Source organism: Tachypleus tridentatus, chromosome 4 (assembly GCF_004210375.1).
Source record: "Tachypleus tridentatus isolate NWPU-2018 chromosome 4, ASM421037v1, whole genome shotgun sequence".
Taxonomy (NCBI): Eukaryota; Metazoa; Arthropoda; class Merostomata; order Xiphosura; family Limulidae; genus Tachypleus; species Tachypleus tridentatus.
Window position 1 is genome coordinate 119,545,747 of NC_134828.1, and position 19,633 is coordinate 119,565,379.

Consider the following 19,633-nt stretch of genomic DNA (forward strand, 5'->3'; position numbering starts at 1 on the left):
TATATATTTATTATTTGTATGTCTGTAACTGGAAATGAAACCTCCATATCAAGCAAGTTGTGTGTAAGGTGAAGAAAGAAAGGCTTAAAAAATGAATTCACGAGGAAAACAAGACACTTATGATTCAACTACAAAATATTCACATTTATAAGTTTGAAGTGTACCAGCAAGTAATATATTATTCACCTCTGATTAGCATTTCATTCTATTCATTGAAAGATTTACAGGTCAACCTGATGGAAATTCCATGAATTGGTTTTAACAACATGTTCATTGATAAGTAACATTAGTAGGAGGTGAAATCAAACCAAGTTCTACACCTAAACAAAACGGTGTAGAATTCTAACTAAACTATATTTTAATGTTATTTACATCATTTCTAAAGTACGTAATTTGAATAAGAATAGTGTTGAACTTAGAGTTTCTTTCATCGTTTCTTTATTTTCCCAAAATGTAGCTATTTACATCTCAATAAATAAGTTACTTCCTTCCATTTAAGTTTATTATGATATTAATAATCCGCAGCTAAACGTTCAAAATCATTGGAAGTATTTTATTGTACCAGACGAAACGTTTTAATTTTTCCCAGAAGATGGCTCTGTAATATTAATTTATCCAAAATATAATTAAAACTTCGTAACCAGGACGCTTTCAAAAATGGACCTTTCTTCTTCAAAAACCATCTATGTGACCCTGGACAAGAAAGATACATCTTTCAAAAATACTGTGATGACAGGTTTTTATATTAAGACTTTGTGAAACTACACGCTTTACTCAAATTATAATTTTTTTCAATATGGTAATCACATCTAAGCTTACTGTATTGTGCGATAAACAGTGGTTACTTAAACCTACATATCTTCAGAATTCTCAGGTCGAATCGTCGATAAAGAAGCTTGTTTCTGAAGATGGACTTATGACATCATGTCATAAGTAATATGTAGTTGTACTTATTTACTAACAATATATAAAAGAAAATTTTCAAGCTACGTAGAGCAATTGGCTGTACAGGTATTTAGCTAGTTAGTATCAACTGTGCATGACAAATTTCTAAGTTATTCACTATTTGGTTGGTTTGTCTAAAATTTCGCGCAAAGCTACACGAGGGTTATCTGCGCTAACTATCCCTAATTTAGCAATAAAAGACTAGAGGGAACGCAGCTAGTAATCACTACCCACCCCCAACTCTTGGGGTACTCTTTTATCAACGAATAGTAAGATTAACCACACATTATAACGACCCCACGGCTGTAAGTACGAGCATGATTGGTGAGACGGGGATTCGAACCCGCAACCGTCAGATTACGAGTCGAGTGCCTTAACCACCTGGCCATGATGGGCTTATTCACTATTTGTTTTACTATAAGCCACATCGGACTAGCTATTATTTCTACCGCGGAGCATCATACCACACATTTTAAGTTTTAAATCCAAAGAATCACCGTTCTTCCTGCTGGAAACATTAAAAATTGAACAATAAAGCTTGGAAGTCACTGAAGAGAGTGTAAACTCTGAAGGTGTAATGTAGAAACTATAATAGTATAACTCCACCGTCAGGCTGGTAATAGGCGGTTAATAATGTTGTAAAATGTTGTAATGAAATCTCATACGATAGGTAATATTGTTGTAAAATGTTGTAATGAAATCTAATACGATAGGTAATATCGTTGTAAAATGTTGTAATGAAATCTCATACGATATGTAATACTGTTGTAAAATGTTGTAATAAAATCTCATACGATATGTAATATTGTTGTAATATGTTGTAATGAAATCTCATACGATATGTAATATGGTTGTAATGAAATCTCATACGATATGTAATATTGGATATGTTTCGTATTTAATTAATTTACAGCAATCCAAGATATTCAAGCATATTGGTAACAAATTGTTAGCTTCTGGCTATTTTACACCTATAGTTAGAAGTGGAAACAACATTAGCTGCTAAGTTACCATAATTTACAAAAACAATATCTCTAGCTATTCTTTGATAGATTGTTTAGGCAGAGTATTCTTGACGAAACTTTGTGGAACGGACGGCAAATCCCTGTTATCATAATATACCTAGACAGTAACTCTAGTTATCATAATATACCTAGACAGTAATTCTAGTTATCATAATATACCTAGACAGTAATTCTAGTTATCATAATATAGCTAGACAGTAACTCTAGTTATCATAATATACCTAGACAGTAATTCTAGTTATCATAATATACCTAAACAGTAACTCTACTTATCATAATATACCTAGACAGTAACTCTACTTATCATAATATACCTAAACAGTAACTCTACTATCATAATATACCTAGACAGTAACTCTACTTATCATAATATACCTAGACAGTAATTCTAGTTATCATAATATACCTAGACAGTAATTCTAGTTATCATAATATACCTAGACAGTAATTCTAGTTATCATAATATACCTAGACAGTAACTCTAGTTATCATAATATACCTAGACAGTAACTCTAGCTATCATAATATACCTAGACAGTAATTCTAGCGTTCATAATATACCTAGACAGTAATTCTACTTATCATAATATAGTTAGACAGTAACTCTAGTTATCATAATATAGTTAGACAGTAACTCTAGTTATCATAATATACCTAGACAGTAACTCTACTTATCATAATATTCCTAGACTGTAACTCTAGTTATCATAATATACCTAGACAATAACTCTACTTATCATAATATACCAAGACAGTAATTCTAGTTATCATAATATACCTAGACAGTAATTCTAGTTATCATAATATACCAAGACAGTAACTCTACTTATCATAATATACCTAGACAGTAACTCTAGTTATCATAATATACCTAGACAGTAATTCTAGTTATCATAATATACCTAAACAGTAACTCTACTTATCATAATATACCTAGACAGTAACTCTACTTATCATAATATAACTAGACAGTAACTCTAGTTATCATAATAATACCAAGACAGTAACTCTACTTATCATAATATAACTAGACAGTAACTCTAGTTATCATAATATACCTAGACAGTAATTCTAGTTATCGTAATATACCTAAACAGTAACTCTACTTATCATAATATACCTAGACAGTAACTCTACTTATCATAATATAACTAGACAGTAACTCTAGTTATCATAATATACCAAGACAGTAACTCTACTTATCATAATATACCAAGACAATAATTCTACTTATCATAATATACCTAGACAGTAACTCTAGTTGTCATGATATACCTAGACAGTAACTTTAGTTATCATAATATACCTAGACAGAAACTCTAGTTATCATAATATACCTAGACAGTAACTCTAGTTATCATAATGTCCGTCGATTGTAACTCTAGTTATCATAATATCCGTCGACTGTAAATCTAGTTATAATAATTTCCTTAGATAGTAACCACAGACATTATACTTTACGTAACACATTATACGGGTGGATGAAGCAACTTTTCATTGGTCTGGGAAGTTAAATAGTAAGACACACATCAACGTACATTGTATGCCAGTTGTAGAGGGACCGCCCCCAGAAAAAGTTCGAAAATAAACACCATAAGATTGGATTTAGAGCTAATGTTACTACAATTTATTGTAAGTTTTAAATGTTCCATGTGAACTCACAAAAATAGGTACTCACTGGTACCTATACTCACTATAACTGCATGTACAATTCGATATTACGCATGTAATTTATTATCTATTGTTATAATGATTCACACATTTTCCTAAAACCTTGAAACTTTAGTAAGACGAATGGTACCTTGGGCTCAATAACAGAACACACTTTTAGAACTTCCCAACTAAGACAGTATTTTGTTTCGTGTAATTTTAATAATCGTACCTGGAACCCAATACGAGAACAAACGTCTAAACAAGTGATGTCGAGAAAACCCACTTGTATAGAAAAATATTTATGTAAAAACGGCTCGTTTGGGTTGAGAAAAATTTTTCACGTAGTGGATATAATATCCACATTATTACAAGTGCTCTGCTAACAGTCATATCCACAGTATTACAAGAGCTTTGCTGACTGACTTATCCACAGTATTAGAAGAGCTCTGCTGACTGACTTGTCCACAATATTACAAGAGCTCTGCTGACTGACTTATCCACAATATTACAAGAGCTCTGCTGACTGACTTATCCACAATATTACAAGAGCTCTGCTGACTGACTTATCCACAATATTACAAGAGCTCTGCTGACTGACTTATCCACAATATTACAAGAGCTCTGCTGACTGACTACACAATATTACAAGAGCTCTGCTGACTGACTTATCCACAATATTACAAGAGCTCTGCTGACTGACTTATACACAGTATTACAAGAGCTCTGCTGACTGACTTATCCACAATATTACAAGAGCTCTGCTGACTGACTTGTCCACAGTATTACAAGAGCTCTGCTGACTGACTTATCCACAATATTACAAGAGCTCTGCTGACTGACTTATCCACAATATTACAAGAGCTCTGCTGACTGACTTATCCACAATATTACAAGAGCTCTGCTGACTGACTTATCCACAGTATTACAAGAGCTCTGCTGACTGACTTATCCACAGTATTACAAGAGCTCTGCTGACTGACTTATCCACAGTATTACAAGAGCTCTGCTGACTGACTTATCCACTTATATAATTTCTTCGTCTATCCCAGTGAGATGTCTCTCATTCTATACCGACACTTTCTATAGTTTATAGATTCTTTAGATACTCTCAACACGTTAAGGCCTTTTCCTCTCGAGTAATGTAAGTGCAAGTTGCTGACATTGTGATTTATATCTGAAAAAAATTCAAATATCATCCGATAAAGAGTAGAAAAACTTTTAAAAGTCGAACCAATGAAAGTAAAACATCAGAGCCAGGCGACCCTGGTTTATTTAAAAAGCAAGTTGGAAGCTATTGTTAGAACGTTTACCATTTCACTGCACGCTCACCTCTCGGTTTATAGAAAAACTGGATTTCTTGAGAGTGTTTTCCACGACTGTGTTTTACGATTCAAGCCATCAACCTGGATAGGTGACAAAACCATCTGTGTGCCTGGAAGTTTCAAATAACGTGCACCGTAATTACACACATTTTGTGATGAGTTTATCTGTTGGTTTCTTCTACTTTCTCTCTCAGTGTTTTCGGCAATGGAGAAACAAAGTTAAATGGAACAGTGAAAGTCAAACCATTTTCATAATAAGTCCGGTCTCTTAGCTTTGTCTTGTTGAAGTATTAGAGAATGTGTCTTAAATAATGGCTTCAAAAGTGATATATAGGAAAGTTATATGTAGATAAATAGTTCATAATCATGAAGTTGTATATTACTAAAAGAGTGAAAATGTACAGTTATATAAGATGATACTTTAAGTTGTTTCAGTGAAACGTTAGGGTTAATAGTAAAACGTACAACAACAAACACATGCAGTGTTTAATAAGGGTTAATAGTAAAACGTACAACAACACACATGCAGTGTTTAATAAGGGTTAATAGTAAAACGTACAACAACACACATGCAGTGTTTAATAAGGGTTAATAGTAAAACGTACAACAACACACATGCAGTGTTTAATAAGGGTTAATAGTAAAACGTATAACAACACACATGCAATGTTTAATAAGGGTTAATAGTAAAACGTACAACAACACACATGCAATGTTTAATAAGGGTTAATAGTAAAACGTACAACAACAAACACATGCAGTGTTTAATAAGGGTTAATAGTAAAACGTACAACAACAAACACATGCAATGTTTAATAAGGGTTAATAGTAAAACGTACAACAACAAACACATGCAATGCTTAATAAGGGTTAATAGTAAAACGTACAACAACAAACACATGCAATGCTTAATAAGGGTTAATAGTAAAACGTACAACAACAAACACATGCAATGTTTAATAAGGGTTAATAGTAAAACGTACAACAACAAACACATGCAATGTTTAATAAGGGTTAATAGTAAAACGTACAACAACAAACATATGCAATGTTTAATAAGGGTTAATAGTAAAACGTACAACAACAAACATATGCAGTGTTTAATAAGGGTTAATAGTAAAACGTACAACAACAAACATATGCAATGTTTAATAAGGGTTAATAGTAAAACGTACAACAACAAACATATGCAGTGTTTAATGTTTTATTTCAACGAAATCTCTTTTTATCCCACTTCATTCTTACTACGGCCCGGCATGGCCACGTGGGTTAAGATGTTCCAATCGTAATCTGAAGATCGTGGGTTCGAATCCCCGTCACATCAAACATGCTCGCCGTTTCAGCCATGGGAGCGTTATAATGAGACGGTCAATCCCACTGTTCGTTGGTAAAAGAGTAGCCCAAGAGTTGGCGGTGGGTGGTGATGACTAGCTGCGTTCCATCTAGTCTTACTGCTAAATTAGGGACGGTTAGCGCAGATAGCCCTTGAGTAGCTTTGCGCGAAATTCAGAACAAACAAACAAACTCTATCCATCTTTGTATCATTTATCTAACCTGTGAGAAATGAATTTGATATAAGAGACATAACTACATATTTTAATGAAATATTAGAAGTTGAGTAACAATTTGTAACGTATTTACTTTATGGATTTCAATGTGTTTAACCTGAAAATTTCGAATACCGAAATTTCTTTTTCTTCTGTTCCTCACCCCTCACCCAGTGGTTTAGCGGAAAATATATAGGTTTATAACGCTAAAAGTTTAGCTTTGATATCTGTCATGGACAGAACACAAATAGCCCGTTGAGAAGTTTGTACTCTAAACGCCGCCGAGTTTCATTTAAAGTTCGAACCTGTTATTTACAGGATTCTACAGGGTGTTTGGAAAGTCACTGTGCAGTTTTGTAATCATATACATACATAAGTGCACAGTGACTTTCCGAACACCCTGTATACACATGTAATGATGATATATAAAAACTTATTAATTTACCAAACTTACCAGTTAATATAAGAAAAAGTTAATTTCAATATAAATTAATTTTTGCATTAATTTTACTGACTAGCTGTGGCGCCAGTGCATTAAATCAGCGTATGACATAGTAATGACGTCATATATACACCCTGAGAATGAGGAAAAATAAAGTTCTTCGCGATGGGAAACGGAAGCGAAACGGGAAAATCGTGAACCCTACTGCAACTCTACATGCACACGAGATACAATTTCCCGAAGTTGGGGTTTGTACCTCGCATAATAAAAAAGTGTTTCCAGTATCATGTAAGCAAGAGTTTTATTATAGTATTATGATGATGAAAATTTGTATTATGACTGGATAACATACACTTTATTATTGTTGTTTGTTATTAAGCACTAAGCTACACAAAGAGCTATGTGTGCTCTTTCCACTTTGGGTATCAAACTCCGACTTCCAGCAGTATAATTGTGTAGACGTCCTGCTGTGCCACAAAGGGACAGCGACTTTATAAAGCAGTTGACGTAGCAGACACTTTGATACGAACCTGTGCTGTTAATAACGTATAATCAGATATTAAATTTTGTGACGTTAACAAAAATTGGCGTATTATTTATCATCGTGGTTACACAATACACGTTTCTTACCCAGTAGCAATCCACGTGCTTACACTATGCACGACTGGTAGATAGCAAGTGATAAGGTTCATACGAACTATATCGGAACACCGTAATTAAATTGAACATCAGTACTATGTATACGTACTATCGGAGATGTTTTGTGCAAATCACTCGTGTCGGCACAAAATAGTTTAAACTATAATAGTTTCGCTATAATACATGGAGATACAATACCCTTACATTTAACAGACAGGTCCCCGCTGAGACAGCAGTAAGCCTTTGGATTTACAACCTAAAATAAGGGATTCGATTCCTCTCGGTGGACACACCAGACAGCCCGATGTACAATAGAACTAAGTTAAATGAGTAACGTTAAAAATTTGTTTTCCTCATGTTTCATTAAAGAACCAAATGCACTTACAAAATAAAGTCCATATTATATATGTAACTGTGAAATATAATCAACTGTCAATGAATAAAGAATTGTGGACATAACGAATGTCAAAAACATGAAAATTGACACATAAGTAGCGGAAAGAAACAAGTGCCTTACACACGTTTTCTCTATATTGTTACGTATATATATGTTTTAGTTGCATTGTTACTTATATATACGTTTTCTCTGTATTGTTACATGTATATATATTTTAGCTGTATTATTACGTATATATGTTTTCTCTGTATTGTTACGTATATATACGTTTTCTCTGTATTGTTACGTATACATATGTTTTAATTGTGTTGTTACGTATTTATACATGTTTTCTTTGTATTGTTACGTATATATTCATGTTTTCTCTGTATTGTGACGTAGATATTTATTTCAGTTGTATTGTTACGTATATATATATATATATATATTAGTTGTATTGCTATTGTTACACACATATTTTATCTCTTGTATTATAGTTTTATCTGCATTGTAATACATATTATAGCTGTATTGTTATACACGTTTTAACTGTATTGTAATTTACGTTTTAGCTGTATTCTTACATAAGTGTTTAGCTTTATTCTAGCTGTATTGTTACACACGTTTTGATTGTATTATAACATGAGATGTGGCTAGTACCCTTGAGGGATGACAGAGGAAGGTTAGTATCTTATGATTATATAATGGTTAGGTTATTAACTTCTGTTTCTTCTTCAGTTTTTACTAATGAAGACTTAAACAGTATTCCTAATATTGAACAACTGACAGATAGAAACAAAGTTTAACAAGACAAATGAATAAATTCTAGGTTGTTAAAATGAGTTGGGAAGTTTAAATAACGATTAGACCTCTGGGCTAGATAACATTTCCCCAAAGGTTTGAAAGGGGTTAGGAATATATGTGGGCCACATGACAACAGATTGGAAATTACCTAATGTCACTTATACATTGTCCCAGTAATTATAGGCCTATTGGTCTTACATCAGCTGTGGGAAATGTTTTGGAAAGTCTGATGAAAGATACTTTGTAAAGTTTATAATTTTATTGGATAGTCAACATGATTCCACCAGGGGAAAATCTTACCCTACAAATCTTTTGACATGATTTGAAAATGTTACTGCAAATATAGATGAGGGTAATTGTATATATATTTGATGTACCTGAATTTTCAGAAAGCAATGAGAAAGTGCCACATGACAAGCTTGTAAAGAATCTTATCAGTACATGTGTTAGTTAACTAATTAGATAGGAGATGGAAGAAAACAGATGGTTGTTATAAATGGAGTTCAGTCAAACTGAATTAATGTTACATCAGAGCTCAGTCTTTGGAACATTGCTCTTTTCACTTACATTAATGATATAGCTAAAATAATGGTCAATAAATTACTTAAATTTGCTAATGATATTAAGATCGTGGGTGTTATTGGCTGTGAAAAGGATGCTGCTACTTTACAAAAGGATTTATATCATTTAGTGAGTTGGACAAATAAATGGTAGATGGGTTTAATTATAATAAATGCAAGATAATGTAAGTGGGTTACCATAACATTAATTATAAGAATAATTTGGATGAGGATAACCCTAACAGTATCATAAAAGAAAAGATTCTTGGTGTAACAGCTGATCAGCCTCTTTAAGTCATCCAAACAGAGTGTTGTTACTATTGGTAGGGCAAATACAATTTTAGGTTGTATCTACAGAAATATCATATACAAGTCTTAAGAAGTTATAATTTCATTGTATAAGTCACTGATTACGCAACATTTGGAGTATTGTGTTTAGTCTTGGAACCCTTACCTTTAAAAAGACATTGAATTATTGGAAAACTTTCAGAGGAAGGTGACTAAAATGGTGCTTTATATGAAAACTTTCAGAGGAAGGTGACTAAAATGGTGCTTTATATGAAAACTTTCAGAGGAAGGTGACTAAAATGGTGCTTTATATGAAAACTTTCAGAGGAAGGTGACTAAAATGATACTTTATATGAAAACTTTCAGAGGAAGGTGACTAAAATGGTGCTTTATATGAAAACTTTCAGAGGAAGGTGACTAAAATGGTGCTTTATATGAAAACTTTCAGAGGAAGGTGACTAAAATGGTGCTTTATATGAAAACTTTCAGAGGAAGGTGACTAAAATGGTGCTTTATATGAAAACTTTCAGAGGAAGGTGACCAAAATGGTGCTTTATATGAAAACTTTCAGAGGAAGGTGACTAAAATGGTGCTTTATATGAAAACTTTCAGAGGAAGGTGACTAAAATGATACTTTATATGAAAACTTTCAGAGGAAGGTGACTAAAATGGTGCTTTATATGAAAACTTTCAGAGGAGGTGACTAAAATGGTGCTTTATATGAAAACTTTCAGAGGAAGGTGACTAAAATGGTGCTTTATATGAAAACTTTCAGAGGAAGGTGACTAAAATGATACTTTATATGAAAACTTTCAGAGGAAGGTGACTAAAATGGTGCTTTATATGAAAACTTTCAAAGGAAGGTGACTAAAATGGTGCTTTATATGAAAACTTTCAGAGGAAGGTGACTAAAATGGTGCTTTATATGAAAACTTTCAGAGGAAGGTGACTAAAATGGTGCTTTATATGAAAACTTTCAGAGGAAGGTGACTAAAATGGTGCTTTATATGAAAACTTTCAGAGGAAGGTGACTAAAATGGTGCTTTATATGAAAACTTTCAGAGGAAGGTGACTAAAATGGTGCTTTATATGAAAACTTTCAGAGGTAGGTGACTAAAATGGTGCTTCATATGAAGAGATATAAAGATCCTTAACATTTCTTTCTCTTGGAAAAAGAAGAGTTAGAGATCTTATTGAAGTGTTTAAGATTGTAACAGGAATTGATGATGTTGATGTATCAACATTTTTCACACTTAGCAGGATAATTATAGAACTAAGGAACACAAATATTCACACTTAGCAGGATGATTATGGAACTAAGGAACACAAATATTCACACTTAGCAGGATAATTATAGAACTAAGGAACACAAATATGGATTTAGGTGAGGTGGAAGCCCTCTTCAGCGAAGATAATTTTATTTTTCAACTAATGTCGTAGAGGCAGTAAACTTATTTCAGTGAGTTTAAAAAAATGATAGACATGTGAATTATAAGAGCTAGGTTTAATTACTTTTTATTTAATAGTTTTAGTTTGGATTAGACGATAAAACAGCCGAGATGGACCAACATGTCTCTTGTTGTCCCTAAACTTTTTCCATACGTGTTTTAGTCCTATTGTAATATATGTTTTAGTTGAATTATTACATATATCTTTAAGATGTTTTGTTACATACGTGTTTTAGTTGTTTTTAATGCATATTTTAGCTGTATTGTTACATACATCTCTCAACTGAATTATTACACATCTTTTAACTGTATTGTTATATATTGGTGTGATCTTGAACGTAAGGAAAACGTGTTGGTTTCTTTTTTGAAGCCTATCGTTAAGGTGTGACAGTTAAATTCACACCAGATGTAAATTCGTAGAAAATCGATAGTTTGGAACTTTTACACAAACGAAATTTGGATTTCCTTTTCTTTTTAGTTTTTTGAGAGGGAGGGGTAAACACATTATATAATGTTTCCTAATTTTCATTTTTCAATTGAGTAGTGTTCGATTGTTGCATTTGTAACAGCCACCACTACCAGCATTAAAAAATATAACAATACGAAATATCACTACAAATAGCTAATTAAACATATTTCTAACAGACATTGGTTTCATGAAAGAAAACATGCAAGTACTTGATCTTATGAAATATATAGACAGAATCTTTAGAATTATTTAAAATGGCATATTTTGCTTCTGCATGCTAAGCCTTGACTAACAGCGGAAGTGACGAAACTGGACTAGAACGTCCAAGTTAGCTTTAAAAACTATGGTTACCGATGTTTATCTATTTCCTTTCCTCGTCACGTTTTCTCCATTAGGCTGTGGCATTATTTAATATCAAGCTATAGATAAAAACAAAAATGGTTACTAGAACCAAATAACAACTGAAACTACTTTCTGTTAAAGGAACAAACACTGTTAAAGAAACGTGGGTGATTTTTTCAAAAACTACAAACGGTTTTTATAATGTTTATAATTAAAACCGTCAAGACAAAACAATAATTAACAAAATATATAAATGGTTAATTATACAAGTGTAACTAACTGGATTTTAGTATGAACGTGGACGTATTGAAAGAGGTCATGTCAGAGAGCCCATAGTACCCAGATACGAACCCCCTTTATTCTGTGTTACTGACAAGAAAAACGGAAACATGCCAAAAGCACCCGCCGCCAAAAGAGATTTGATTTGTCGGTTTCCTTGAATCAAATAAAGGGGTGAATGTCGTTTTCGTAAAGCGCCTAAAACGTGAAACGTGTAAAATTACGTAATGTCTCGAACCCTGGAGTCTTCGATTAACATCCCTACATAGTATCACTGAGGTATGCCCAGTCAACTGTTGTTAATTTATACTGCAAAAATACTTAGTGGAACTGATACTTACTGTTTGAAAATAATTAATATATTAAAACCTTTGACTGTCGTGTTTTTATCTGGCCTAGGTTAAACAGAACCTTAGCAGTAAGTCCCGCTAATAACCAAAAGTGATAACATAACTTACTTAACTGTTCTTTACATCAGTAGCTAAATACGAAAACTAACGATGATTTCATATCAGTATTATCAGAAAATACCAAGCTAACCTGATGAGACATCTCAGTTTTAAACATTATCATCACTAAGAATAACTTCCGGAGGTTATCTCAAAACTGACAGGAAATATCTCTGGTTATTAATGCATATAGAGTGATTTACACAACATGGAATTTACATACTAATAGACAGAGACAATCTGATTTAGTTGTGATTTTTCAAATGTCATCTTTAAATTGGAAAATCTTTCTCGCCTTTATTACGTACGTCATACGTACTATCTTTGAATGAAAAAGTTTCTCGTGTTTTAAAATCAGTTGAAATGTGAATTCCTCAAACTTGAAACAGACACACGAATCTATTTATCATTCTGATGCTCACATTATATCTCGCTTACCTTTGATCGATTCCTTTGTTCGAGTTTCAGTCTCATAATCTTGTTGTAGGTATAAAACTCTAAAGAATTGTTTGTTTTGAATTTCGCGCAAAGCTACTCGAGGGCTATCTGCGCTAGCCGTCCATAATTTAGCAGTGCAAGACTACTGTTGGTCTACTCTTTTACCAACGAATAGTGGGATTGACCGTCACATTATAACGCCCACACGGCTGAAAGAACGAGCATGTTTGGCGCGAGCGGGATTCGAACCCGCCACCCTCAAATTATGAGTCGTACGCCTTAACACGCTTGGCCAAGCCGGGCCACTACTCCAAAGAAAGGAAGTGCGTTTGGCATAACGTTTAGAAACTATATTCAACAACAACAGTGTTAAGCACCGTCCTGCTATAATCGTCAATTGTTACCAAGAATCAAGATTTATGAAAACTTTTTGGAATTAATAATGTTTATTTTTTTTCTGTTTATTTTAGATAAGTGATACGTAACAGGTAATCTCCGCTGTGTTACATAAGTGATACGTAACAGGTAATCTCCGCTGTGTTACATAAGTGATACGTAACAGGTAATCTACGCTGTGTTACATAAGTGATACGTAACAGGTAATCTACGCTGTGTTACATAAGTGATACGTAACAGGTAATCTACGCTGTGTTACATAAGTGATACGTAACAGGCAATCTACGCTGTGTTACATAAGTGATACGTAACAGGTAATCTACGCTGTGTTACATAAGTGATACGTAACAGGTAATCTACGCTGTGTTACATAAGTGATACGTAACAGGCAATCTACGCTGTGTTACATAAGTGATACGTAACAGGCAATATACGCTGTGTCGAACCCGTATTTTAACATTCATCCCATTAAACCCACTGGTGGACGATTTTACTTAAGATATAGGCTCGAGACAATTTTTAATGCAAATTATTGGTTAAAGTATAAAACTACAAAGTTATAAGGCCACAAAGAACTGATTGACTACACTCTATATGGTCACCCATTACGCTAAATCATGGGTCCGATTCCCCTCGCTGGAGACAACAGATAACCCACTGTGGCTTTGCTACAAGAAAGATATACACAGTGTAAACAATATATAGAAGTAACAAAGAGAAAGTAAGATTTAACATGACCATGTGTAAGTTGATAAGTTGTCGATAACCAACAGATAGTTAAGTGAAAATGTCAACTATCTGATTATATATACATGTACAAACATTGCGAATATAATAGATATTTTTACGAAAAACGTTAGAACTAAAATCGACTACGTTTGAAACCAATGGCTCTGCTTTCAGGGAATGTGTTTTATTGGAAGTTCATAAATAAGGAAATGTCTTTTTTTATCTTATTCAACATTTAGGACGAGAAACTTGTTTTAAGTGGTTTAATAATGAAGATTTTAAATGTAAGAGATTCGTTTTTAATAAAGGAAAATTTAAATTGAGTGAAACCTTATCCCCAAACCCATGTCTGTGTTGCCACCCGACCTCAGTTTTCACTTCTCAAGAAAAATATTTAACATATTCGAACGATTAAAATCCTAATATAATATTCAATTTTGAAAAAGATGGAACGCAAAAACCTAAAGCTAAGACTGTGTGAGTTATACTTACGGCCCCCCGCTAATACAGCGGTATGTCTACGGATTTACAATGCTAAAATCAGGGGTTCGATTTCCCTCGGTGGGCTCAGCATATAGCCCGATGTGGCTTTGCTATAAGAAAACACATAAACTTATACTTACGTCAACTCTGACGCCACCAAGCGGAAGAAACTGCCCGGGAGGCCAGTCGTTAGGAACGTAACGATAAAATTCGACGTCGTCCTTGTACCACTTCACCGAGTACAGAGTGTCACCGTTCAGGTCAAAACTGCATGTGAGCTCCACCTCTTGACCCACGACAGTCGGTGATGGAACGTCTAACATCACTAACCGTAAAGGGGTGGCAGGAGAGATGGCTGGGAACAAAACCAGCAAACAAGGGTCAGTAAACATGACACCAGCTCAATAAAACTGAGAATGTCGTTACTTTTAAAGTTTAATAAATTAAAAATAAATAAATAAAAAATATGTAAATTCCTGTCTCTCTGCAACTAGCTGATAAGTACCAGATAAAACAACTGGTAAATAAAACACTCCAGAAACTAACTGCTATATCCTCTCACCCCAACACACATAAAGAAACATATATAAACATGTGGTTGATTACAGGTGTACAATACACTTGTTCAAAACTGTAAATATACCAAACTCCGCAGTTTGATCTTCCGTTGACGTTGTCCTCTGGTGAGACAGCGGTAACTTTAGGGACTTACAACTTTAAAACCTACGGTTCGGTTCCCATCGGTGGACGGAGCAGATAGACTGATATGGGTTCGAATCTGCGTCACCGAACATGCTCTCCCTTTCAGCCAGGAGCGTGTTCTAATAAGACACTCGATCCAATTATTCGTTGTTGATAAATTAGCCCAATATTTGTTGATAGGTGGCGCTGATTGGCTGCCTTCTGTCTCGTCTCTCACTGTTAAATTAGGGATGGCTAGCGCACAGACACCTCAAATAGATTTAAATTAAAAAGATGACCATTGTTGTAACTAAATAAATTTGTATAGTTCTTAAAGTAATGATAAAATCAATTAGTTTTACGTATTTCGGTGATTAAGAGTAGATTACTACCGATACCAAATTTTATCTCAAAGCATGTTTCTATGTTTGAGATATATCTTGGTTATCCAGAATATATATAATGGTATTTTTTGTATAAATACATATATATATAATTTTATAAATGGTTTTGTACGAACATACATAGTTTCACAAGTAGTTTAATATCAATATTAATTATTTCACATGTATGAGGATACAATTTCAATGGAAAACAGTTTCAATTTTTTATTGTTCTTGTTTGTTATTAAGCATAAAGGGCTATCTGTGCTGTGCCCACCATGGGTATCGAAACTTGGTTTCTAGCAGTATAAGTTCCGTTGGAGGGCTATTTCTTTTGGATTTTCCTACCAAGATACGTCAAACATATCGATGCTTCTCGTCCTTTATCAAGTTCCAGTTTACTTTGCCTAAACATTTACGAATATGTTCATACACTTTTGTTAGAGTGTTTATTACAATAAGACAAAAGATGTGATTTATTTCAAAACTATCTTTAGTGTGGCTTCAGATGTTTATCACGGAATAATCAAGAAAGATGGTTTCACGTAACCTACAAGAACTAAAAACAGTTCCCACGATTCTTTATGATAATGAAGCCATCTTTGTGTAGCCATGTAATAGTTATATTATTTAATATTCCATCTATCTATAAAACTAACCAATCCGGTAAATTATGTATATGATCAATGTACTCTCTCTTCCATTGTTTTCACTATTTGCTTTAGTGACATACCCCTACCATCTGACATACTGAGTCTGCTAAGAAAAACCTTTAGTGACATACCCCTACCATCTGACATACTGAGTCTGCTAAGAAAAACCTTTAGTGACATACCCCTACCATCTGAACTTTACCCTGAGATTCACACCCGGAAGTAATATAGTGACAGTGCAGAGTAGAGCTATGATTGATACACGGGTTACAACACTGCCATAAAGTTGAGCCGAAACATTCCAATTAACCTCAATGTATGTGTCTCCGTAGATATTGTTAAACTAGATGAGTCAGTGTGCTGTTTAAGATATTGTTAAACTAGATGTGTCCGTTTGCTGTTTTAGATATTGTAAAACTAGATGTGTCCGTGTGCTGTTTAAGGGTAGTTTTATATTCATAGCTTGATGTTTATTATTTTGCTATAAAACAAAATGGTGGCAGACAATCATTGCTATAAAATTAAAGTATTCTTTACGAGATAAAACATGTTTTTAAAAAGTCTGCGTTCTGATAGATTTACTTACCATCGTCAGGCAAATAGGTATGTGTTACAGCATCAAAAGTGAACGCTAATCGCTAAGTAGTAAAGAAAAATATATGAAATAAAACCGTTAAATAAAGGAAAGTAAAATAAACATAATTTCGTATAAGAACATAGGTTACTTTTGTTTGTCACTAAATACAGCACTTTTCATTGTATTATTTTCTCTCCCTATGATTTTAACTTCAAAAAAATAAACAAATAAATAAATTTATCGATCGGTTTCTCCAGGTTGGGATTACGACAGTCAAGATTATCAAGTGTTCTGTCAATAAATTTTGCGATATAATTAGGCCCAGTTTTCTTGGTAATATGAAGAAAAACTTAACATCAAAATCCATGTTTTAATATCCACTTGACTTTTGTGAAGAGCGTGTGAGAGCCTAGCGATACATTGTATAACACAGTTGACTTTAACTATATTTTGTGAAGAGCGTGTGAGAGCCTAGCAATATATTGTATAGCACAGTTGACTTTAACTATATTTTGTGAAGAGTGTGTGAAAGCCTAGCGATATATTGTATAACACAGTTGGTTTTAACTATATTTTGTGAAGAGCGTGAGAAAGCCTAACGATGATATATTGTATAACTCAGTTGGCTTTAACTATAATATCTGAAAAGCGTGTGAAAGTCTAGCGATGATATATTGTATAACACAGTTGACTTTAACTATATTTTGTGAAGAGCGTGTGAGAGCCTAGCGATACATTGTATAACACAGTTAATTTTAACTATATTTTATGAAGAGCGTGAGAGAGCCTAGCGATACATTGTATAGCACAGTTGGCTTTAACTGTATTTTATGAAGAGCGTGTGAGAGCCTAGCGATACATTGTATAACACAGTTGACTTTAACTATATTTTGTGAAGAGCGTCTGAGAGCCTAGCGATACATTGTATAACACAGTTGACTTTAACTATATTTTGTGAAGAGCGTGTGAGAGCCTAGCGATATATTGTATAACACAGTTGACTTTAACTATATTTTATAAAGAGCGTGTGAGAGAGAGCCTAGCGATACATTGTATAGCACAGTTGACTTTAACTATATTTTGTGAAGAGCGTCTGAGAGCCTAGCGATACATTGTATAACACAGTTGACTTTAACTATATTTTGTGAAGAGCGTGTGAGAGCCTAGCGATATATTGTATAACACAGTTGACTTTAACTATATTTTATAAAGAGCGTGTGAGAGAGAGCCTAGCGATACATTGTATAACACAGTTGACTTTAACTATATTTTGTGAAGAGTGTGTGAAAGCCTAGCGATATATTGTGTTACACAGTTGGTTTTAACTATATTTTGTGAAGAGCGTGTGAAAGCCTAAAGATGATATATTGTATAACACAGTTGACTTTAACTATATTTTGTGAAGAGCGTGTGAGAGCCTAGCGATATATTGTATAACACAGTTGACTTTAACTATATTTTATGAAGAGCGTGTGAGAGCCTAGCGATACATTGTATAGCACAGTTGACTTTAACTATATTTTATGAAGAGCGTGTGAGAGCCTAGCGATACATTGTATAACACAGTTGACTTTAACTATATTTTGTGAAGAGCGTGTGAGAGCCTAGCGATACATTGTATAACACAGTTGACTTTAACTATATTTTGTGAAGAGCGTGTGAGAGCCTAGCGATATATTGTATAACACAGTTGACTTTAACTATATTTTATGAAGAGCGTGTGAGAGAGCCTAGCGATACATTGTATAACACAGTTGACTTTAACTATATTTTGTGAAGAGCGTGTGAGAACCTAGCGATACATTGTATAACACAGTTGACTTTAACTATATTTTGTGAAGAGCGTGTGAGAGCCTAGCGATATATTGTATAACACAGTTGACTTTAACTATATTTTATGAAGAGCGTGTGAGAGCCTAGCGATACATTGTATAACACAGTTGACTTTAACTATATTTTGTGAAGAGTGTGTGAAAGCCTAGCGATATATTGTGTTACACAGTTGGTTTTAACTATATTTTGTGAAGAGCGTGTGAAAGCCTAAAGATGATATATTGTATAACACAGTTGACTTTAACTATATTTTATAAAGAGCGTGTGAGAGAGAGCCTAGCGATACATTGTATAACACAGTTGACTTTAACTATATTTTGTGAAGAGTGTGTGAAAGCCTAGCGATATATTGTGTTACACAGTTGGTTTTAACTATATTTTGTGAAGAGCGTGTGAAAGCCTAAAGATGATACATTGTATAACACAGTTGACTTTAACTATATTTTGTGAAGAGCGTGTGAGAGCCTAGCGATATATTGTATAACACAGTTGACTTTAACTATATTTTATGAAGAGCGTGTGAGAGCCTAGCGATACATTGTATAACACAGTTGACTTTAACTATATTTTATGAAGAGCGTGTGAGAGCCTAGCGATACATTGTATAACACAGTTGACTTTAACTATATTTTGTGAAGAGTGTGTGAGAGCCTAGCGATATATTGTATAACACAGTTGGTTTTAACTATATTTTGTGAAGAGCGTGTGAAAGCCAAGCGATGATATATTGTATAACTCAGTTGGCTTTAACTATATTTTCTGAAGAGCGTGTGAAAGTCTAGCGATGATATATTGTATAACACAGTTGACTTTAACTATATTTTGTGAAGACCGTGTGAGGGCCTAGCAATATATTGTATAACACTGTTGGC

The 19,633-nt window shown here is 33.7% G+C and overlaps 1 protein-coding gene across 2 annotated transcripts in view; it reads right to left on the reverse strand.

Annotated features, from left to right (window-relative positions):
• The window catches only part of LOC143249954 (cell adhesion molecule 3-like), a 280,187-nt gene that overhangs the window by 51,878 nt on the left and 208,676 nt on the right, over nucleotides 1-19,633 (reverse strand). Inside the window, exons 2-3 of one of the 2 annotated variants that reach the window (XM_076500590.1) lie at nucleotides 16,938-16,989; nucleotides 14,775-14,989 (exon numbers count right to left, since the gene is read on the reverse strand). In XM_076500590.1, the coding sequence (XP_076356705.1) occupies nucleotides 14,775-14,957 (183 nt within the window). In that variant the 5' untranslated portion in view covers nucleotides 14,958-14,989; nucleotides 16,938-16,989. The remainder of the gene's footprint in view (nucleotides 1-14,774; nucleotides 14,990-16,937; nucleotides 16,990-19,633) is intronic. The other variant, XM_076500589.1, reaches the window with a different exon arrangement.